Here is a 22,971-nt window from a genome sequence, read left to right as displayed (position 1 = left end):
ATCAGTTAGCTTTTTAAATATTTAGTTAGTTCCCAAAGTTAGCCTTAGTTAGCTTTTTTCTTAATATTCCTCCTATATATTAAATCCGCGCTAGGCTCTTAGTTAGCCTAACTAAGAGGACCCCTATAGGATAGGGCCTATTCTTCTATAGTACTAATAGTAAAAGATTTAATATACTTTAGTAGTATTAGTACCTTCTCCTCTAGGTCTATAGCCTTAAGCTTATTCTATAGCTCCTCTATATCTAGTATTAGTATATTATCCTACTCCTACTCTTACTATAGTAGGGTATTAGTAGTAGTTACTAGAGAAGATATTCTTAATCTAATTAGTATAGTTATAAGATACTATACTAGAGATTATCCTCTTTTATAGATATTATATATATTCTCTTACTCTATAGCCTCTACTTTAAGGTTATTAATCTCTCTCTATACCTCTACTACCTATCTTTAGTACTATAGAAGGATCTTAACCTCTTCTAGCTTCCTAGTTACTATAGTGGTCTTTAAGATCTAGTCTATAACCTCCTCAGAGTTTTCTATAGCCTCTTATATATTTATTTATTTATTATACTCTATTATAGTAGCGTCCTCTATTAGTTCTACTTAGATATAGACGGCCTTAAGATTTACCTATATTAGGCTAAGGTCTATATTAGGCGGTTCTCCTACTAGGACTATATCCTTAATTATAGATTCCTACGCTTCTAAATAGAGGTATTCTCCTACTCTAGTTACCTCTTATTACTCTTCTATAGGGTTATCTAGTGCTTCGCTTCGCGTTATACAGTTTTACGTATTATACGATATTTTATTCTTTATAAGTTCTTTATATTACTAGTTAAGTCTAGGTTAAGAAGTAATTATAATATTAGGACTACTATCTTAGGGTTAAATTAGATAAGAGTAATAACACAAGTAGTATATAAGTATGCTATAGGGATTAATATTAATAATAATATAATTACTAGAGAACTCTAGGGGTATTCTCTATAATTCTACTTTTAATATGCGGCTTATCTAATTAGGTTACCCAAGATCCCAGGTTAACCTTTCTCTAGCCAGTTCCATTATATAGAGGAACTATAGCACGTAGAAGTGTTCTTAGGTCCTTATGCGCCTATTCTTTAACCCTTCTATGGGCCTTCTTATAGATATGCCATAACATAAGTATACTATAGGGATTAATATTAATAATAATATAATCACTAGAGAACTCTAGGGGTGTTCTCTATAATTCTACTTTTAATATATAGCTTATCTAATTAGATTACCTAAGATCCTAGGTTAACCTTTCTCTAGCTAGTTCTATTATATAGAGGAACTATAGTATATAGAAGTGTTCTTAGGTCCTTATGCGCCTATTCTTTGACCCTTCTACGGGCCTTCTTATAGATATGCCATAATAAGAATTCCTCCTAATATAGGGGTATAGCTAACGTAGCTTCTATTTAGACCTTCTAGGTGATATAGATAGTATGAAATAGCGTCATATTCCCATCGATTATTATCCTTTAGATATTAATTTCCGTGCTATATCCTAATATTGCCATCGGTAACTAAGCTAGCGGATATCCGGCAGATAATACTCGAAAATGAAAGGGACTGACTGTATTCGACATATCGAAACCTACATACTACCAATCCATGGGCTCTATACCACGTGAAAGTTTATCACGAAGTTCCTCATCGTCATACAAAAGACCAGTATCTGCACCTGGGTAGGAGAAGCCAATTTCATCTTCCAACTTCTGTGCAGTCTCGGTTGAGAGCCACATGTATCTCTCCACCATTCCCGCAGTAGCTAGCCCGCCCCCATATGTACCTGGAGTATCTTCGTGTGGATTTCCACATTGATATTGTCCATACGGAATCTCCATGTCATAGTAGGTGACAGTGTGATCAGTGTGAGATGTTCTAGGCTCCAGATCAGTCTGTAAGCCTGGTGCAATGAGATCAAAGTCGTCGAAGTCGCGGAAATCCGGGGGGATTATGTTGCGCTCCTTTATGATTTTCTCAAGGTATTGTAGGTAAAATGGATTTTCACTTCGCCTGGCAGCCACATACAAGGATTCGGTGTAGGGGGGCTTCAAAAGTCGGAATATCGATTCGTAATCACATATTATACAAGTGATCGCAACTTGATGTCCCATGGACGGACATTTTCGAACTAGGTCAATTAGAGTGTTCGCAGAGGGCTTCACAGGCCCCCATATAACCCACGGGAGGCAGTCTGAATCATTGTCGATACCAGAGATATCATTGTTCATTATCATACGGGCATGAATCGCAGTACGAATCTCTCTGCACTCCCGTTCATTGCCTTGGCCAAGCAATTTACCGGGGAGGATAGCCCGTCCAGGGTTTGTTTCCAGCTGATAGGCCCACCACCTGGCGAAGCTTGTACTGTGATAAATACCACGAAGGATACAATTGTATTCAAGTTTGGTTCTCAGCCTTCGTGGATGCATTAGTCGACTGTATCGATCCACATTGCCCTCCCACGCGGCCATCTGTGTCTGAAGGCGCTTTTCGTGAAATGGGAGATCAGGCGGAAGAGGCATCCACAATTGATCGGACTGGCCTGGGCCCAGTTTAGCGTAGTCCTCCAAGCTGATATCTTGCAAGCCGATGAATCCATCTTCCTCGATGTCAATATCATCAGCAGTTGTCTCTGGCAAATTTTTTCCAGGGTAAACTCGCTGCCCTAAAGCCCATCGGGGCTTCATATCACCATTCAGGAACGCAGGTGTTCGTGGGGTTTCAAGGACAGATCGAGAGAAATCTTCCATAACAACATATCGTTGGGGGGCAGACATGATAATCTTGTAGATTTCGGCGTCTTTGTCTTTGTCAACTTCGCGGGATTCTTCCGCAATAGAAACATCAGGCAAAAGGTCCAATTCTTTGTAAAGATCTGTATAGCATGCTGCAGCACACGCTCGGCCGACTTGATACCGCATAGACGGATACTGACGGGCAACTTCGCGATATGTTTCGTCTGATGCAAGGTCGGGATACCATATACAGTACGGCTGAGTGGCGGGATCTTGCATATCGGGGATTATATCACTCATTATCAGGCGAGCATTGCGGGCGCGGGAAAATTGATGGCCATAGTCGCCGGAGCACAGCTCAATAATTGCCGGGCTTGTTGCGAATTGAAGCGAATCACGAATCCCACGAATGACTGCTCTCCGGTGCCAAAACGAACTTAGATCGACGGGGACATCCTCCCCCTTTATTGCCCAAGCACATTGATCGGTGTCGCATGCAGGTATAGGTTTGCCGGAAGAGTCAAATGCCTGCCTTTTCGGTAGAACGATATTGTATTGGCTCATAAGGCTGATACCAGACTTTTCGGTAGCCGCCATGAGGAAATAGCACGGGCAGTGGTGCTGCGTGCAGTGACAAGTGGGGGAAATGAAGTTCAATGTTGGGGAAAAGGAAGAGAAGTCAACTTCTCGAAGGACAGGGGTTTGCTTCGACCAGCAAGTCTTTATAGGCGAAGTAGATCGCACCGCAAATTTTGGGTTGTAATTCTCTTTTTTTTTCGAGATTTTCTTTTTTTTTTATCTTTTTCTTCTCATTTTCCACTCAGCTTTGACATTCAATTTGCCCCTGCAGTGGTGCCCCACCACATGTGACGGCAACTGTACCGTAAACTTACAAGCTCATACACAACCTTAGAAACCTTGGAAGTTAAGTACGTCGAGACTATATGATTCCAACCGCGAATTCTTTCAAATTTTTCTCAAAATCAAATCCAAGAAACAAAGATTAAAGAAAATCTGAATGGCTAGGATATTATCAAAGTTATTATTTAAAGTACACTTAATTCCTGAAGCGGAATTGTGATCATCTTAAAGAATTGGTATTAGAAATGCGTCCATTACTGAGATATAGAATCGCATTTACTGTGTTTTTGGGGTGACCCGACTGACCGGGTGAGTCGCTCGCTGGTGAAATACATCTTCTGATAAAAATGAGTCAGTAACTTATGGGTCGATTGTGGGCGATTGAATGTAGAATTAAGTGAGTGGGCATTGCCCAGCCCATTCTCTTTATCTTTCGTCAACTCCTAGGGTAGAGGGATTGACTAGGCGAGAGGACATATATAATAATACAACCTGACCCCGAATTAGATCATGCATGGAATCGGGGCAAGGCTATAAGGTGCCCAATCATGCCCAATTCCATCCAGGAAAGCACCTGCATTACTCGCGAAATCAGGGCTGTAAATTACTTATGTATATATTTGACGTACTTGAAAGATTGACCAATTTCCGTAGTCAAAGCTCCATTCCTTACAGTCTGTCAATCAATCATCAAAATCTGCAGTCTCCTGCTGCTGAATTTCCACTAAATTTCCGTCAGGATCCTCGATCAGAAGGAACATCTCCCAGCCAATAAGGGTCTGGGCCTTCAGCAAAGTCTTCTTGGCTGCGATAAACTCGCCAGCAAATTCGCCAACTCCAAGTGCATTCTGAATTGGACCCGTAAATCCAGTGATAGGCTCTGTGATCCTTTTGAGAATTTTCACTCCCTGTTCTTCCAGATAATCCTGCGCCTTCTCAACATTTGGAACGATAATGCCGATATGGCTAAATGTATTGGAGCGCTTGGTGGTAGCTATAAGGTGGTCTTCCGAGACATTGAATTGGATAAGCTCAATGAGGCCGTTTAGGTTGTTCTTATCCCGAAACATTTCCGCTCCAGTTTGGAACCCGGTGCCATTTCGTCCGCCTTGTGCATACCCCATATAGGTCACGGTAAACTCAGGTGTAAGATAGGCATCAAAAAGAAGCCGCATTCCCAAGATATCCCCATAGAAGTGCTTCATCCCAGTGAGATTCGTCGTGAGAAGACCAAAGTGGGTAAGAGAGTAGCCAAGTGTCGCCGTGGGTGCAGGGCCATCATCACCAATAACGAAAGGGTTGCTGGAGTCATTGGTATCAGATCTGGGTGTACAGCCCAAGGCATACGGAAGAAGGAAGAGAGCAAAAGTGTACTGTAGCATTTTGGTGAAATGCATAACGTGTGGGGTATGGTGTGCTCAAAATGATGCCTAGGTTGTATCAAGGGGGCTGACTATCATTTGTTCAACTACTTAACTCTTTCGTGGGGCGTTCGACCCTTCTTGTAGATTCACGAGTAAGCGGGGGCCATCATATTAAATTACCCCCAGTCAAGCAAGGCGTACAGGGGCTGATACTCGTTTTAATCTCCAGCTAGTGGTCTATAGCTGCATGCTTCATTATTCCTGGCGAGAAACTCGCTGGCAGCTCTTGGCTCCACTGCTGGGCTGACCTTTTCGTATCGGAGGTCAATAAGCGTAGTGACGTAGGTAGATGCCAAGCAAGTACAATGAGGTTGGCCCCCAACTGTCTATATTCGGTTATGTAGACCGCTCTTCTACGTTGACCAAATGGTCAATGGTCACCTAGTTCACATACTGTATCCAACGGATTTTACCACTTTTATCTTGAATACTCGAACAACAACTTTGACTTCGCGAAGAAGCCATGTTCGCTTTTTGATTAATACTAGAGTAGAAATTGAAAGAATGCAAAATTGGCTCCCCCTGTAGAATTGATCTTGGAACTCACTTTTTTGCCCCTATCATTGGAAATTTTAATCGGGGGTGGCTGAGTATACTAAGAAAGTTAAATAGTTGAAATTGATCCTCTTCTATCAGCACAGTGAGATCAAATCTCACTGCATTCAACCCCAAAAGGGATCAATTTGCGCAGGCTGCATTTGGCCCCATCTTAACAGAACAATCATCTGGACAGGACCTGGACCTTACAAAATTCTTCAGCAGTGCTTTCGGGGCTGACGACACCACAAGCTACTACAAAGGATTATACTACTCTTTTGATGCTCCTATAAAGGTGTTACCTGACTTTATCAACCGAGGACCTCCGAATACCCTGGCCTCCTCCAAATATCCCTCTTCTCGGTCATGGGTCCTCCGTACTTATCACACCTTATCCCTGCCTGGGTTTTCCAACCTCTTCCTCGTCATGAAATAACTTCTCCAGATTCCAGGCGATGTTTCTTGTATCGAGATTTGCTTCAATTCATTTTTGGTCTGCACCCGTGAACGCTCGACCTGAACTCGAGGCAGTCCATCGCGGTTGTGGGGAGCTGGTGAGTTGCCGTCCTACTTCACACCATTTGCAGCATTATTGTTGTGAGATTTTCGTAAACATCCCAGACCCCTGCCTTGAAGACGCATCTATCCTAAATTCAGTACCTACTTTATGGAGCAAAAATATGCTTGGAATAAGGAGCTTCTCGAGGAGAACAGATGAACACTGGAATAGGGAAGTGAAGAGGCATAGTATTCAAGCTATTCGGTCGAAAGCTTGCTCTGAACACAAGGCTCCAGGCTCTTTAAAACGTTCAAAATGAAAGGAAAAGCACATATGATTGATGAAAGTCATTTTAAAAGTACCTAAACGTGATATACATTTTATACTGTATATCGTTTGCGTGCAAGATATGTACATAGAACGCGACGGAAACTGGGAACGATGATAACCTAAGCAAAAAGAAGGGACGACAAAGCAGAGCTCTGCAAATACTACTCTAGCTATTGGAGGGAGCCTGCCGTTAGGGTAAATGGTCTGACTGTGTTTTCTTTGTTCCAAAAAAGGTGCATTGCCCCGCTACCCCGCAGCTGATAATGAACGCAAATACGGCAGCAAGAGAAAGTATGTGCACTGCATGTAACGTCCAAGGCTGACTAAAGCCAAATCATAACGTCTTTACTTCACAAAAAAAAGGTCATTCCAGGTTTCCCACTTCTATTCACTCAGCGTATATTTATTCTTACCCGTCAGGTGCTCAGCACAAATCTTTAAGGGGGCCAACATTCGCATCAATTTCTTAGACCATCTCATCTGGTCAAATTTACGATACCACGATGACAGCTCACTTAGCGATCTTAGCAGTCGCATTAGGCCTGCTTTCACTTCTGTGGCGGGGTTTTACAGGGAGCAAGAGAGCCCATCTACCCCCTGGGCCGAGAGGCAAGCCCATTATCGGCAATTTACTCGACCTACCCACGCCGGGAGTACAGGAGTGGCAACACTGGCTAAAACACAAAGATATCTACGGTATTCTATCTTTCATCCATATTTTGTATCCATCTCTGGCAACAAGAATGCTAAGCACCACACACAGGACCCCTTAGCTCTATCACAGTCCTAGGAAAAACCTTGATCATAATAAACGATAGAGATCTGGCATTTCATATACTGGAAAAGAATTCCGCAAGACATTCTTCCCGACCGCGTCTAGTATTTGCCGACGAATTGTATGTTACCTACACTGCTCAACGTCAAGGAGATTTTAGTGCATATTCTAAGCTGACTGGGTGAGTATAGGGCTGGATGGGGCAAGCTAATGTCAAGCCAGGATAATACGCCTCTTCTCCGGACTTATCGTCGAGCAATTAGACGAATTATTGGAACACGAGAGTCCGCGTCCAAGTTTGACAGCCTACTCGAATTAGAGGCACGAAGGTTTGCATGCCGAGTACTGCGCACACCTGGAAGATTCATGGAGCATAACAGAACGTGAGTGCCTGGATACATGATGATTTCAGGATAGACTGGCTTATCGCTTGGATGTGGCAGTGCTGCGGGCGCTTTCATTCTGAATGTCACGTATGGCTATAGCATCGAGCCACATGGTGAAGACCCATTAGTGTGTCTAGCCGATCACGCATTGGAGCAATTCGCAGAGGCAGCCATGCCAGGGGCATGGTTAGTCGATATGATTCCGGCATGTAAGTCATCTGTCGGAGGAAGGCAGATGTGACGCCAAGACCGCATCACTGACCAACGTTCAGTGAAATACGTTCCAGAGTGGATGCCGGGGGCAAGGTTCCAGCGAGTTGCCCGAGATCATTTTGCAACCCTCACAAGACTCGTGGAGAATCCATTCATGTTTACAAAATTCCAGATGAATCGTGACGAGGACCGGCAGTCTTTTGTTTCGACGCTTCTGAAACAAGGAGAAGAAGAAGAAATAGTCAAATGGGCCGCAGTGGCCATGTATGGCGGAGGGTCTGATACGGTATGTTTGAATTGATGTGCAACCTCAGTTATAAATACTTATTTACCATTCTACGCTCAAATTCAGATCGTTGCAGTCCTAGAAGTCTTCTTCCTAGCAATGACGATGTTCCCGGATGTTCAGTGCGAGGCTCAAAAGGAAATTGACAAAGTATTTGGCAGGCCGACTTTACCGAAAACAACTGACCGAGAAAGTCTGCCCTATGTCAATGCACTGGTCAAGGAGGCCCTCAGATGGCATACTATTGCACCTTTCTCGATTCCCCACCGAGCGGACGAAGATGATCTCATAAATGGCTTCGCGATTCCCAAGAATGCAATTATCTTGCCCAATGCTTGGTATCTTTGCCACTCACCATGTTGAATCTGTTGGTGCCCTCTGACATGTATCTAGGTGGTTCAACAATGATCCTGTTATTTATCCCAGTCCGCGGGAATTCCGGCCCGAGAGATTCCTGACATCTCCCCCTGCCCTTGATCCAGGTGATGTGAGCTTTGGCTTCGGTCGCAGAGTTTGTCCAGGACGCTTAATTGCCGAAACATCTGTTTTCCTAATGATTGCCCACACTCTCGCCCTATTCGACATCAGGAAGCCTATTGGAGAAGATGGCATGGAGGTGGATCCGATCGTAGATTTCACACCTGGCATTTTGAGCCACCCTGTGCCTTTCAACGCTGTGTTTACACCACGAAGTCAGGCGCATGAACAGCTGATTGCCAATTTCGAGAAAACCCATCCATTTGGGAAGGGAGATTCCGAGATTTTAGAAAAGGCGCTAAATTGCCCTTGATGCGTGAATCTGAGATATGAAGATGAATTGCAATCACTCTCGGATAGCGTATTTTAGCCTCAAAACTTTCAAGTATTGTGTACTACTTACTCCCCATTTGTTAGACTGACCATGACACTGCTGATACACCCAAAGCTGTAGACCGGATGAAGAAGACATAATTCATTACCTGCTACTCTTAGAAGTTACCTGCTTCTCTTAGGAGTGAAAGGAAGGTCTTTATGTCTCGTATCATTGGAGAAAGAAACCGAAGTCCTGCAATTAAAGCTCTTGAAATACTCGGAGATTGCGAATTGAGTTTCATCTGACATTTTGTGGAATAAATAAAGCATAAACCCGACGATAGCCTTATGGACTATAGCTCAGCCTATAGAGAATGACTCAATTTTAGGGTACTCCATCGGATGCGGCGCGCAACACTAAAAGCAGCCATTTTGGTCCCTGGGCGCCTAGTGGGGCACTCAGACTTTACTACAGATAGCGACTACGGATATGGTAGTGATAGACCTGGCTAGCCAACTCAAATAGCCACGGTTGGTGTTTTTAAGGCGGTATAGTGCGTATTCAAAGCGATCACTAACCGTCAACCAGCTCGACTACGGTCGCCACTATTATTCGCCTGGCTTTTTGATCGGGATCTACTCATACTTTTCATTTTATAAATCAAAATGGGTTTTCAGCCATCTAAGTGATAACATTTTCGTCAATTTTACACGTACAGGACCACGGAAAAGTGGGCGTTGTACAAAAGCTACCGCTTATTGAGTAAGGATGCCGCCGTCGCCGGACTCACTCAAAATAATATGAGTCTTATATCAGGGATCAATTCGATTACACCCACAGGCAGTACGCAAGTAGAGGCGTAACCGTTACTTCCCAGATTGAGGCACCTTCAAGTGCGTTAGCAATCACAGTCTGGAAGCCAAAGCTAGCACTCAAAGGCCACCCTTCCCTCCCTGATATTTCACACCTTTATACCTCGACGATAGAGACAATTTGGAAGACATTTTTCCCTTATTATCACTCGAAGACAGTTCTTATTAGCACTAACGAGCATAATACCAAGCTATTGCAGATTATGACAGATGAGTGGGCGCTCTTCCATCGCTTATCAAACGAGAATCCGGAAAGCAAACTTGAATCTAGGGCACGCTCACACCGTTGGACGGCTTCAATGTCTCTAAAGGTATGACCATCCAGCACTGGGCATCTTATGACGATAACCAGTACTTTGACCACATTAAGACTGGTGGAACGCGATTGACTCGTACTTTGCGTTCTATCTGGTCGCAAAATGGGCGTCCTACTTCCCCCAGCGAATGAACAAAACATTGATATTGGATGGTAGCCCGATGCGCGGTTCTTACGCACCACACATCTTCGACACGTTGATGCCACAAATAATACTCCAAGAAGTGACCCAAGAGTCATCGGCCATATCACGCCCAAGTGTACCGACATCGGACCTGTCGTACCGACCTAATTGGGGGCTTTTTATGACTGGCTAAATGAGCTTTTGGTGATGCCAGACAAAATATGGTAAAAGACTCCTGGGGAGCGAGTATGATGATGTGATATAGTCTGTAGATGCGGTGATCCCTGGCCGGAATATCGATCGTCGCGTGAAGTCTAAGAGCAACTTTATAGTGGGCTACCAGTCCTCCGAATGTGGAAGCCATCCAATACAGGTCAGAGGTAGTCCTGGTAATGACTATCACGTAATCTCCCATGGCTGCCGTGTCCATAGCAACAAATCAACTCATTTGCAGCCAGCACTGGATAAAGGTAGTGCGTTAGGCATCGCCAAGCCGGACATTTTGCGTCAACTAATTTAGCATAGATCAGGATTAATAGATACAGACGGCGATTAATTGGGCCCGCATACCACTTCTAGCCACTCCCACACTTAGGAATGTAACTAATGTTGCACTGACCTTCACGGCTGTTGATGTGTTTTAAGTCTCCGATAGCAGTTCGTCCTATTCTTACATCCACCCAACAGTGGGTCTCCAAGCTTTATGCAACTGGTCTACATAACATATATCGTAATATACAACTGAAGATTGAGATCAAGTGACTATTCAATGTACAAGATCATTCAAGCTATTTCCATGGCAACTGGGATGAAGATGATCGTATTTAGTCCAAAATAGTGTCAGACATGGCAGCACCAGAGCAAAGCATTAAGTTGTTAAATTGAAGGTAATTCCATTGAATTATGAATCAATAACAAATAGAATGTTCCGTGCATCTAAAGTTCAGTTAAGGAAGTCTAAGCATTGTTCCCGCTCTTCTTGTCAAATATAGCCTCTGATAGAGACGATATCTCTGCCATCAATCAATGGCATACTGATACGCGTCTAGTCCCCGTGTAGTAACTTGAATCGGCTATAGGTTTGAGTCTGCGGTAATGTCTGAAGTAGTAGAACAAGAGACGTCCTTTACTACAACATAATTTCCACTCTTGCCTGTCACACGCACATCAACGGTATCCGTGCCAAAGCCAGAGGTGTACTCGAAGTAGTTGTAGGATGTGCGGGTGGTAGCAATCCAAGTACTACCACCATCGGTACTGGCCTCCAGAGCGGAAACTGGCTCATTTGCATTAACGACCTGCATGGAAAACCAGTATTGCGATGATCCGGATTTATTCCGCAGTTTCAGCGCACCGTCCAGGTCACAGGAAGTAAACTCCCAATCGATATCGACGACGCCCGCCGAAATATCTGCTATCTCACCAAAGGCATCCTCGAATAGATCAAAGTGGTTTGTTGCACAGCTGGGGCATTCATCAACAATCTGGTAAAGAATGAGGTGTTAGCTTGAGAGAGGATCTTCAATTGATTCGGGAAGTGGTGTGATTACCATTGCTTTAATGGTTTTGCCATTAGGGCCTTTGACAGAAACACATGCGCCGCAATTGGCGGCATCATCCCATTGGTCAATCGAAAGCGCGGTACCAAAGAGACTACTGGGCAACGTGTAATCAGAAAAGGAGCAGGTTCCACCGGAGAGGTTACCGCCGTAGTATGTTGCCGTCCCTGCAGTCTCACTGGACGAAGATGAAGATGAAGATGAAGATGAAGCAGAGGTGGTAGAAACGGTAGTAGAGATTGTAGTAGAAGTGGTAGAGGAAGATGAGGTTGTAGAAGATTCCACTGGTGCAACTGTAGTAGGAGTAGAAGTGGCTGGCTTCTGAGGAGCATCAGAGGTCAACGCAACAGCATCAGCAACATGTTCTTGGCTTTGAACAATGGTGGCCTCGGGGATAGAAACCACAGACGAGGAGGCCTGGGCATAAGAAGTGGATACTACATCGTGGTATGTGGTAGTGGGTGTTTCGATAGGAATATTGGTAATGCTGGCACTCGCAGTCATTACAGACGTCGAAGTGGGTGTCGAGACATCAGTGATAGTCACCGTCTCGTAGTACACGCTTAGGGTGTACCCAGATGGGCAAGAACCATCGCGCTTCATCAGCGGGCTAGCTGATACGGTCGCAACGAGCCCGAGAATGATCGCAGTAAGCGAGGGGAAAAGCTGGTACTTCATATCGATGATTTTCTTATTTATCGTCTTATATGGATGAAATGAACCTAGCAGCGTGGTTGAAGTTGTCTGTATGCCAAACGAGGGAAGTTCAAAAAGAGTGTGGCGGCAGATATGCCAAAAAGAATTTTGGATAGAAATGAATGGACGTCAGGACTTCAAATCCCAGACTGGCAAGGGAATGAAACTGTCGCAGACCGGTGGAAGGAAAGAACTACAGAGGGAAGGAAGGAAGACGGCGGAACATTGAAGGTAATGTATGGACGCTTCACCGTGTTTCAACTGATTAAAATGCAAATTTGCACATCTTCACATGGCTTGATCCTTCACGCTGGTGGATCAGCCCATAATTAAGTCTCGTCCCTCGAGAAATGAGATTGAATCCATCTGAAACATCCATTGCTACTAGCGTGAGGGTCCATTCCCGGAAGAGGCCGGAAATTAGGGTGCGCCGTGCCTTATTCGGCTTAGCGGATATTGCTTGATTAAAACAAATTACGCCAAAAAATCTAGGCTAAATATCTCGACGAATGAATTCGAAGGAAAGTCTCCGCTGGAGCGCTAATAAGATTATGGATAAAAAACTACATCAAGGATCTATTGCACGAATTAACAAATGTCCGACACATCCAATATTAAGTAGTGATTGATCGGGACATGTTGACCAAATACAATGATTCGGATTATAGGCCTCGGAGACCACTTCTGATAGCGTGTGGCGCTAGAGGGAAAAGAGGAGACAGAACAATATTTGGTATGTTTTGTGATTGTCGACGAGAGAAGAAAGGAAGAAGAGGGAGAAGCTGTGATCTATCTATAGAGGCAGTCACATAATCTCTGACAACTCCACTGCCCTTTTCAAGACTAAGCAGTCCCGTGGAGTAATTCAAAAGGAGAACCCTACGTTTCATGGCCAATGCAGGTTAGTGGTGTGAACATACGTAGTACAGGAATGATAATATTTCAATAAGCTCAGGACTTGACTCTCGCACAAGACAAATTCAGCTATTACTACCCTTTTGCATCAAAATATATAGATATATATGAGTAGCTATATTGTTGTCCTAGCCCACAGCAACGATGTTGAGCAAGCCCGAAGAATAATCACCATGTTAGGCTAAATGATTTTTCATAAACTCAGCAACATCCTTAACAGCAGGTCCCACATAGGCTTCGTTGTCATAAAAGTCCATATGAGCTCCATTTGGGACGATGACCTTCTTGGTCGCGCCGCCAATTAGCTTGTCCAACTTATTGGTATGCCATAAAGATCCCGCATCCGAACCGGCGATGAGTATAACAGGTTGCTTGAGAAAAACATCTGCCAGGTGGAAAGCGTCGAAGGTGAGCACGCGGGGAAAGCTAAGATATAGCATTTTGTTTGCAGCACGGGGATGCTGTGCCCGCGGAGTAAGATAATAGTCACTAGCCTCCTTCATGTCTCGAGGAGTCTTCTCGTCAGACTGAGGAGGTACATATGGCGCACTGGCACGCTCAGCACCTTTCGCCTCGGCTGTGATCTGGGCTGCCGCTGCACGTAAAGAGTCGATTTGTTTGGATGCATCCTCATCACCATCCCAGCCTAGTCGCGCGGAGTCTCCGATGTTTACCATGCTGACTGTGGCAACAGCTTTCAGTCGGTGGTCCGCCTTCGCCGCGGCTACAGCGTAGCCACCTCCGGCGCAGATACCCAGCACACCGATGTTATTCGAGTCCACAGATTCAAGATTCTGCAGAAAATCGATGGCAGCATAGACATCGCTCACGCGTTCGTTTGGATCTTCCAGGTGATGAGGTTCTCCTCCACTGGCACCTTGGAAGGCCGCATCGTAGACAATCGTCGTAAAACCGGCATCGCAAAGCTTTTTCGCGTATGTTCCTGCAGTTTGCTCTTTGACACCGCCGCCGGGATGAACGATAACCAGGCCCGGTGTTTTGCCAGACTGTCCGACAGGGTTGTAAAGAAGGCCTGCGAGGCTGAAAGTGCCTTTTTTGATGGATACTTCGGACATTGTGCAGGCTTATTTCACGAAATGAGGTTGAAGTGTTTGCCGTGTTGTTTGGACAAATCAAAAGCTGGAAATTGTTGGGTTCTTATAGACGGTCGCTGCTGCGCCATTGATCGGCCGATCGGCCGATCACGATCGGGGCCGAAGGGAATTCGGTCGATATTGACTTCCCGATATGATCCATTACGTTATTGCGCCATCATCGAGCTCGGGACAGCAAACGTTATTTTATTGAGAGCAGTAGAGAATTGATGTACAATAATACGACAAGCGCGATCGTTCATCCGGATGAAGTCGTGTCAATGATTGGGTAATTACTTAAATTGAAAATATTTAGTACAGGCCCGATATACCGTGTCCTCGATTGAACAGCAACAGATGAAATTATATGACAAAAAGATTTGCTGTTGAACCCCGAGATCACTGATCTCAATCTTTACAAATTTAGAAACTTAGAGTATGGTGGAAATTCCCATCCATCAAGTTTTTCTGAGAATATTTCTTATAGGTGCTAGAGGTCCCCTCTCAAGGAGCCAGACGATGCCCAGTTCCTCCAAGTATTCCTTTTGACTGGAGAAACTCGCCCTAAGCCAGTCAAACGGTACTCTCAATCAAAGCTAAGATTTTCCCATAGGTTGCCAACATCTTGATCAAAAACAGATGGATAAATCATGTTTAATTGATCTAGCCAATATGTCTGATCAAAGCTGTCTCTGATCGACTGGGGAGGATGACTTGAAACCCCAAGCGAAGAAGGTGTGTTGGAATGAGAATGATCCGGTAACAAATTTGGCAATGAATTGGAATCATCATAGCCTAAATCCCTTATCAGGTCGTGCAACCCATCACCGGGGGTCATATATGAGGCCTGTCTGGTTTCAGAGGTACTGCTGGCTGAACCACGAACAGCCTTGAGCTTGTGATAGCAACGCTGCAGAATGTACAATCCCGATACTGCTATTGGATTAAAAGCCTCCATATCGGACAGACTCTCAATGACATGCTGGAGGTTGTGCTCAATCCTCTGTTTTCCTTCCTGGCTCTGTGGTGGAAACAAGATTGTAATTATTGAGACAAGAAATGAGGCATCAACAATATAAAATGCGAGACCAAATAGATGATAGTGATGCTTTTCAGCCTGTGCAAAGAAACGCTGTTGGCAGTCGATCGTTTCAAGTGCAGCCTGCAAAGCGGCTCTTCGACTCTCTGCGTTAGAGATCAGATGTGGCCGGTGCAATGTCATCAGGAACAAATTCGCCATAACTTTTAATTCCTGACGAACCTGAGGTAGATGCGGGTACTCCACATCCCAGGTGGTGTCTGAATTCTCTGCCTGTAAAAAACCAGGCAATTCCAACAGTAAGGATGTAATTTCCTCATGTAGCATGCGGACAACGGAGTAGTCTTTGGGACGAGGCCTGTCTGCTTTCGTAGCACGCATCTTATGCATTTTGCATGCAAGTGCGTACCGAAAGAGAAGCGCGGATACCGTGCTGATGCCATGGCTTTCTTCGAGGCGCACTGCCATTGGTATCGCTGTGGAAGGCTCATTGGGTATATTACAATCCAAAGGCGGCTTAACATCACAGTCTTCCAAATGTATCATTCGAGGGCGGCCAAGAATCATTGCCATGAAACTATGCCAGTCAGATGATCGAAACAAAGAAAATTTTGATGTTTAAAACAGCCTTACCTATCCCATACAAACAGATTGATCCATAGACGTTTTCTATTTTCTTCGTACCAAAACAGACTCAATGTTTTCTCAATGTTGATCTGATTTGTTTGGTATATTTCCTTTTGCCGGTGCAAACCAAGTTCCTGGGCTTGCCTTGATAGTTATGTCAATAATTGTCCATGATATGGATGGGCATCATACGAACCTGATGGCGTGTCCAACTGCATGCCAAGCTTCAATGCCTCGCCCGCAATTCTTGAGCCACGATGACCTCAAAAAGTCTGCTTGAACTGCAGCAAGGGCAAACCCCGGTCTACCCAGTCGGGATAACAGCTCGTCGCCTAAGTCGCTATAGGTTTGTGAAGTTGCAATGCCCGTTAATGATGATCTAGCTAGAGGCCCCCCGTCATTCGGTAGGAATTGTAGCGCTAATGCGATCACCTGGAAAAGGAGGGAAGGAAAGTATCGTAGTTCCATTGAGAGTTCTGCGATTTGCAGATAGTTGACTGCCTCCATCTGCGCGGCAGGAGGCCAGCGCGAAAATAAGGAATCGAAATAAACTCTCTCAAGAATGCTATAATGCCAGTTGACCTCGCGAAAAAAGAACTCAACGAGTGCTTCAATGTCATTTCTTGGCGGTAGTTTCGCAATGAGGGCTTCAATGTCCCCTTTGGATCTAAAGGGTCGAGGACCGTCATTGTAAGTAGCTTTAATAGTTTGGAATTCTTCATTTCCGAGGATCTCAAATCGGTCAGCGAGTTGTAAACAAGCATCGGATGGTGTATTTACATCTTGCAAACCCACAAAAGTATTGCTTCCAGCAATGAGCGAATAACCAAGGTCAACCGAGCCCTGAATTGTTCTCTCTGCCGATTCTTGCGGGTCCACCGGATTTGCAGCAGCAGGGTTAGGTGCGGTTGGGAGCTCGGGCTCTTTGGCCTGTATGGGTCTATGTATGGTATTTAAGCATACAGAAATGGCTGGGTCCGACAGAACGGCTGTGTGGAAGAGATGAACAATGAAGTCACTCACGGGACGGAAGCATCGTAAACGCATTTAGTGGGGACATTTCGGGCCAGGCAATTATTGCAAGGATTTTTGTGATCACACTTAATGGACATCAGGCTGAATATCTCAAAGTATTGCAAGGGGGGTACGGGACCTTTTGCTTTCTGCGATAGCATTCCGAGCAAGACGCGACCCCTCTTTTGCGCTTCAAAGACGGGCGACCATCAAAGACAGGCCGACTCATTTTCTTGGCCAAAGTGAACAAACTTTGCTAGTGGAGAAACGAATGAATGAACCTCTTCGGCTGCTCTGCAGGATAGTTAATGAGGTTTGGTTTTTCGACCGAAAGCTTTTCGGTTTTCGGATCGGCTTCGGCTTGATTACGTCATGCAATCCAGTTACAAACTAACTATAAATCACACTGTGGCTCTCATCTTCTCAATATACACCAGAAGTACTGAAAAGCGCATTACTATAAATTGCTATCATGTCTACAATCAAGACTGTGAACATCCCAAACATTGCCTGGGAGACTGCTGCAAACATCCATTTCCCACCGAACTTTGACCAGAACAAAAAGTACCCGGCTGTCGTGTCTGCTCACCCTATCGGCTCCTGCAAGGAGCAAACCTCAGGCAATATCTATGGGAAGGCAGTGGCGGACGCAGGCTTTGTGGTCATCGCTTTTGATGCGTCTTTTCAAGGTGCCTCGGGTGGAAAGCCCCGCTTCATTGAGAACCCTGAATTCCGCGTCTCCGACTTTCGTTTTGTCGTCGACTACATCCAGACGCTACCCTATGTTGATGCTGAGCGTATTGGCGTGCTGGGTATTTGTGGGGGAGGTGGCTACGCGATCAATGCAGCTATGACAGACTACCGCTTTAAGTGCTGCGTCGGTATCACGCCGGTCAATTTTGGCCGCCTCTCCCGCGAAGCTTTCGGCAACTTCGACCCCGTTGCTTCTCTGGAGAACATGGCGAAACAGCGCACTCTTGAAGCGCAGGGTTCTGAACGGCTCGTCATTAATTTACTCCCTTCCTCTGTCGAAGAGGCCAAGAAATCCACTCAGGACATCGACGTTATCGAGGCGACCGATTACTACAAGACTTCGCGCGGCCAGGAGCCTAACGGCTGCACCAGCGGTCTATTTTCGTTCAATAGCGCTGCCCTTGGGTGGGATGCATTCAACCACGCTGAAGTTCTCATGACGAGACCTCTTATGGCCGTCGTCGGTGACAAACCAGGAGGCTTTGGCGCCTATCGTGACGCCCAAGAGATTCACGGTCGGGCAGGTTCAAAGGAGAAGCATATTGTCGTTCTCCCTGGGATTTCACACTATATGCTCTACGATAAGCCTGAGGCGGTCAAACCTGCGCTGGATCAAGTTCTTCCTTTCTTGAAGAACCACCTTGGCGATGCTAAGTAGATACAGAAATCGTTTGATTGAAAATAAAATGTGGAAAGCAGTTCATTCTGTCACAAAGTACATGATACAGCCTAAGATCAAGATAGAAAGCAGTAGCTAATCTGTATCCCGATCAACTTATAAAGTAGTCTAGTACAGGGCTTTGGCACGTTGGTTCTAGTTCCTGTGTATCCTCACAAAGTACACTTTATTTCACATTATACTTATTTACGATCCATCGTTACTGTCGGATATCAAATGTGCGCTTGACGTCGCAGCTAACGACAGTCCTATCTGCAGATGCGTTTGCTGATCCTGTTTCAACTCCAACCCGCACACAGTATGAGGCGGGTGGACGGGTAGCTCATCCATCTCATAGTCTCTCTCATCCGAGTCGTCCAGGGGCTTGAAATCACGATCCAAAGCTAGCCGACTACTTCCATCTGACATCTTGAACTCCCCATACCGATATCTCTTGTCCAATTTGTTTAGATGCTCGCAGCGCTTCGCTTCGCTCCATTCTGAGGTGCCGCGCACATCGGAGAGAATCTGGCTTTGCGCTATCCATGGAATCAGCGCGCCACAGGAGGTCGGAGCTTGTGGGCCATTATAGTGTTTGTGGCGAAGCCAGAAGACGGCCATGAGCACACTTAGGTCCAGTGAGAGGAAAACGATGATTATAGTTATGATGTGATTGGATGGCTCGATGACCCAGTATGTATCTGTTGCGGTTCCGCGGATTGGCATTGCATTTTTCGGGACCGTACCGAGGTAAATGTCCCTCCACAGAGTGAAGTAGGTACTGAAGGTCGATTGGTAGCCTAGTTCCACAGCTTTTACTAGGATTGATGGGTCAAAGGGGTCTTCGTTGGTAGTCAGGGTGTTATAGACTTGGCTGGTTAATACGACAGCCCAGTCGTATTGGTTCGCGAGAAGGGCTTCATCGTGCCCGCCCGATTGGGTTTGGCGCAAGAATGCTGAGGTGAAGGGGACCAGGCTGGCGGAAGCATTATGAAACATCTCGCCCGTTGTGATGGAGGTTCCGGCCACTGGGCTCCACTCATCAATCATTCCGTCGAAATCAAAACTGACGTCAAAGTCCTGCAGCTGGATTTCCGGTGCGCAGTAGAAAGTTGTTGAATTTGCCCCAAGGATTGTATCTCCATTTTCAACGTCTCCATAGCTGATAACCACAAAGGACTTTTCGCAGACCTCAGTCGAGTTCATGGAGGCTCTGAAATAGACGGAGTCGTTGAGTAGACGATATTCCTCTGCTGGTCGCTGGAATTTTGCCGTGCAAGTCGTGTCCAAATCTTGGTATGGCTTGTAAGTCCAGTACGTATTTCGGGCAACACGATCCTGCCACGAATCGCTGGAGCGTATTACCTTGCATTGGAGGTTGACACTCACTCCGCGGGTACGAGCGTGATAATCCTCGTAGAAGTAGTCTGGATCCTTGTCATTGATATCGACTCGTAATGGGAAGAATGACGTGTTAGGCGTGGTCCAGGCTAGTAGAGAATATCCAGTTATCAACCCATCCGAAATAAAGCTGTTGCCACTGAAAGCCATTTGGACATCAGGCTTTAGGAATTGCGATTGATTATACCGGCCGAACAATGCCGATGTGGGCACTGTGGAGTTATATATCTGCGGCTCAAACATGCCACTGCTGGCAATGGTCAGGAAAAAATCCAAGAAGCACATCACTGAGAGCAGGACCAAGATTGGTGGTGCAGTGGGACTGAACGTCCTCCAAGATGTGATAGGAGTCTGAGACCCGTAGTTCACACTTAACGATTGTTTGGCCGGAGCCATGCCCTTTTGAAGCCGGACCCAGGGTTCCAGGTTACTCAAGTGACGATAAATGGAGATATAAAGGGTGCTTATCATGGAAGCGATGATAGTAGGACCATATATCAAGAAAAAGTAGATGATGTTGGCACCAGTTGTGTCGTAATCAATCTTGTCTAGGCGAATAAGTTGAAAAGCGACCCCAAATGCTCCGAGTACAGTTGCCATCACGGCACATTCTATCAGAAACCACGGGAGGTTCAGAAAATGGGGCTTTGGGTTGCGACGCGGTCGGGCCTTGAGTGATTCTAAAGGGGCAGGAGTGCGCTCGCGTGTGGTGATATCAATCCGTTTCCCATCAGGAGTGTCGATCCACTCACACCATAAGGTTCGAGCAAACTGGCGGATCCGGCGGGGCGTGGCCCGCTGGAACCCAGTCTCTGTCCGCATCAAAGGATTTGGTCTAGAAAACTTGTCCGTGATGATTGCACACTGCGCCGCAATGGAGCCTGGATCGGCAAGAAGGAAGTTTGGGCGAAGTGGGTATATGTAAGCCAGCACCAGAAGCAATGCAAATCCTGCCAAAAGGATGCCTTCCGTTATCAAAGCCGAGCGAGAGGTGACCTTGTAAAGGACCGTCTCTGTGGTTTGCTGTGAAATGACTGATCTTGGATTGCCAGTAGTATTGAAGAACCGGTTCATTGCATTGATGAAATGGTGATTCCAAAGCCGAATGATGTCTTCCTGATAATCAGTCGTATTTGCGGGTATTAGGTCACTGATTAACGTTCTATTGACACCAGTCAATGTGGTGAGACTAGGAATCTGAAGCCTGTCATTCGGCGTCACCAGACTACCACTGATGTACTTTGCGTAGATGAGACTCTCAAATTTTGAAATACTGAGCTGTGAAGAATTCAATGTTCTGACCGGACCAGAGACGTGCTCAGTAGTTACAAACGAGGTATTGGTCGGAAAAGAAATCTCGGTGCTTGCATTCAAATAAGAACTTGTGCATCCAAAAGCAGTGGCACTAGAAGAGAAGTTTTGGGATGAGGGTCCCACATTGATCGCGATGCCAAATAACGCAAACGACTCACACTCTGTGTGATGCATGGTGTCACTCGCGTTGACAGTAGCGTTAGGATTGAGAGGTTCCCAATGTCGGACCTGAAAAGGCCCATTTCCAGTCGGTATATGGCTTTCAAGAGTGAAATTAATTGTGCAGCTGTCAGCTGAACCACTTGGGAGATGATCAAATTGAACGTTGGAGACATTCCATGCTAAAGCACTGCTTGTGGAATTAAAATTCCGTCTCTCTGGAACAATACCATTCATTGATATGTCAACACATTTCATATCGGCCCAGTAAGCCGTCTGATTCATCTTCCAGGTCGAGCTTTCTGTGTCGTCCTCGGGTAGCCGCACGATGGGTGGCATGGCGTAGTTGTAGGTTTGGTAGAAGAAGAACGTATTCGCATGGAATATAGAAGTATTCCTCGAGTAAGAGGCCTCGCTAGCCAGCCAGGTGCTTTGCGTTTCCAGATTGACCAGGATGGGCCAGGTATTGATGGGCTTGGCCGTGACAATGTTTTCGTCCTCAAGTACAATAAGGCCCGACATCAGAGAAGGCAGCATTGTACGCATGATCAAAGAAACCGATGAAACCACCAAAACAATCCAATGCTTGTTCCGGAATGCCCTTATGGGGGCAAGAATGCCATAGCTGAAGCAATAATTGGTGAACAGCGCCGCCCCAGAGGTGCCTTCGGGTTTTGCCAGTTGGAAATACGGCTCCAGCCGCAAAATATCGAGTGTGCAGATATTCCATAGTGCTACAACTAGAACTGCAAGACCGGTAGGGACATAAACGAAGAGTCCAGCAGTGAGTCCAAGGGCACGGTATGTGTTGAGGTGGATGAGTCCTTGGTGGCGGTTGGAGTACGAGCGAATAAATTCGCAGGCGACGGCCAAAATCAGAAGAAGCGCAGCCAAAGAGATTAGGGCGGGGCGGCGTAGAGAAAATGGGATCCAGTATTTCTTTTGCTCCTCAGGAATGTTGGGGCTCTCCGTTGCCCCGTTCTCGGGTTCGGCCATTTTTCCATCTCCCCCGGGGGAGCAATGAAACCTCGGGATTCAACAGAAACGTTCCCTACTAGGTCCCTGGGTGATGTACCCTTGTGACAGCCTATATCCCCCCACTGTGGTTAGACAGCGATGGCTGACATTATCGCCTTGGGAGAATGTTTCAAATAGGGGCCACGTGACTAAGCTAATCGCCGTTAAACTTTTAAATTTCCCGCATCTTATCGCTTAGTCAGTACCTGGTGCTGCAATCGATTTATAATATTCAAGCGCGAAGTGGGAACCATGGAACTAGGCATCTGGCCAATTGCTCATGCCAATAATCTCAGAAATTCTCGAAAGCTACCAGCCGCCGCCAACGGGTAGATTTGGTTGGAAATGAAATTACATGCCTTGATGATTGGCCGGCTGAAGAGGAGAGCCACGTGTCTTCGTTCCTAAAGATAAGAGAATACGTCTAAGCCAACGGCTGGTTGGGGTGATAAGCCCCAGCACAACTATCAAGTTATAGTTTACTCTCATCTTCTAGAACTGATAGAAAGTCTTCATAAGAGGCTTCCGTG

At 45.7% G+C, this 22,971-nt stretch overlaps 8 protein-coding genes across 8 annotated transcripts; 2 read left to right on the top strand and 6 right to left on the bottom strand.

The window, feature by feature from the left end:
* Positions 1 to 1,639: 1,639 nt before the first annotated feature.
* Positions 1,640 to 3,376, bottom strand: N7503_012175 (uncharacterized protein; the record flags this gene model as incomplete). The annotated part of the gene is made up of 1 exon (XM_057071721.1): positions 1,640 to 3,376. One exon carries the CDS (start codon positions 3,374 to 3,376, stop codon positions 1,640 to 1,642), a length of 1,737 nt encoding a protein of 578 aa, XP_056918332.1.
* Positions 3,377 to 4,323: 947 nt separating this feature from the next.
* Positions 4,324 to 5,022, bottom strand: N7503_012174 (VOC family protein; the record flags this gene model as incomplete). The annotated part of the gene is made up of 1 exon (XM_057071720.1): positions 4,324 to 5,022. One exon carries the CDS (start codon positions 5,020 to 5,022, stop codon positions 4,324 to 4,326), a length of 699 nt encoding a protein of 232 aa, XP_056918331.1.
* A 1,911-nt stretch (positions 5,023 to 6,933) lies between these two features.
* Positions 6,934 to 8,880, top strand: N7503_012173 (cytochrome P450; the record flags this gene model as incomplete). Its single annotated transcript, XM_057071719.1, is given in 7 exon segments — positions 6,934 to 7,126; positions 7,194 to 7,386; positions 7,397 to 7,588; positions 7,649 to 7,800; positions 7,864 to 8,090; positions 8,157 to 8,428; positions 8,484 to 8,880. The coding sequence occupies 7 exon segments, from the start codon at positions 6,934 to 6,936 to the stop codon at positions 8,878 to 8,880; spliced, it is 1,626 nt and encodes a 541-aa protein (XP_056918330.1).
* Positions 8,881 to 11,268: 2,388 nt separating this feature from the next.
* On the bottom strand, positions 11,269 to 12,432 carry N7503_012172 (putative extracellular cellulase CelA/allergen Asp F7-like; the record flags this gene model as incomplete). The annotated part of the gene is made up of 2 exons (XM_057071718.1): positions 11,269 to 11,679; positions 11,746 to 12,432. The coding sequence occupies 2 exons, from the start codon at positions 12,430 to 12,432 to the stop codon at positions 11,269 to 11,271; spliced, it is 1,098 nt and encodes a 365-aa protein (XP_056918329.1).
* Positions 12,433 to 13,541: 1,109 nt separating this feature from the next.
* Positions 13,542 to 14,441, bottom strand: N7503_012171 (alpha/beta hydrolase; the record flags this gene model as incomplete). The annotated part of the gene is made up of 1 exon (XM_057071717.1): positions 13,542 to 14,441. The coding sequence occupies one exon, from the start codon at positions 14,439 to 14,441 to the stop codon at positions 13,542 to 13,544; it is 900 nt and encodes a 299-aa protein (XP_056918328.1).
* Positions 14,442 to 15,045: 604 nt separating this feature from the next.
* N7503_012170 (fungal specific transcription factor domain-containing protein) lies at positions 15,046 to 17,172 on the bottom strand (the record flags this gene model as incomplete). Its single annotated transcript, XM_057071716.1, has 3 exons — positions 15,046 to 16,075; positions 16,132 to 16,269; positions 16,322 to 17,172. The coding sequence occupies 3 exons, from the start codon at positions 17,170 to 17,172 to the stop codon at positions 15,046 to 15,048; spliced, it is 2,019 nt and encodes a 672-aa protein (XP_056918327.1).
* A 439-nt stretch (positions 17,173 to 17,611) lies between these two features.
* On the top strand, positions 17,612 to 18,550 carry N7503_012169 (alpha/beta hydrolase; the record flags this gene model as incomplete). Its single annotated transcript, XM_057071715.1, has 1 exon — positions 17,612 to 18,550. One exon carries the CDS (start codon positions 17,612 to 17,614, stop codon positions 18,548 to 18,550), a length of 939 nt encoding a protein of 312 aa, XP_056918326.1.
* Positions 18,551 to 18,757: 207 nt separating this feature from the next.
* On the bottom strand, positions 18,758 to 22,420 carry N7503_012168 (DUF3433 domain-containing protein; the record flags this gene model as incomplete). The annotated part of the gene is made up of 1 exon (XM_057071714.1): positions 18,758 to 22,420. One exon carries the CDS (start codon positions 22,418 to 22,420, stop codon positions 18,758 to 18,760), a length of 3,663 nt encoding a protein of 1,220 aa, XP_056918325.1.
* Positions 22,421 to 22,971: the final 551 nt, after the last annotated feature.

Source organism: Penicillium pulvis, assembly GCF_028828015.1.
Source record: "Penicillium pulvis strain IBT 33274 chromosome Unknown scaffold_8_segment0_segment0, whole genome shotgun sequence".
Taxonomy (NCBI): domain Eukaryota; kingdom Fungi; phylum Ascomycota; class Eurotiomycetes; order Eurotiales; family Aspergillaceae; genus Penicillium; species Penicillium pulvis.
This window is presented reverse-complemented; position numbering and strand designations above follow the sequence as displayed.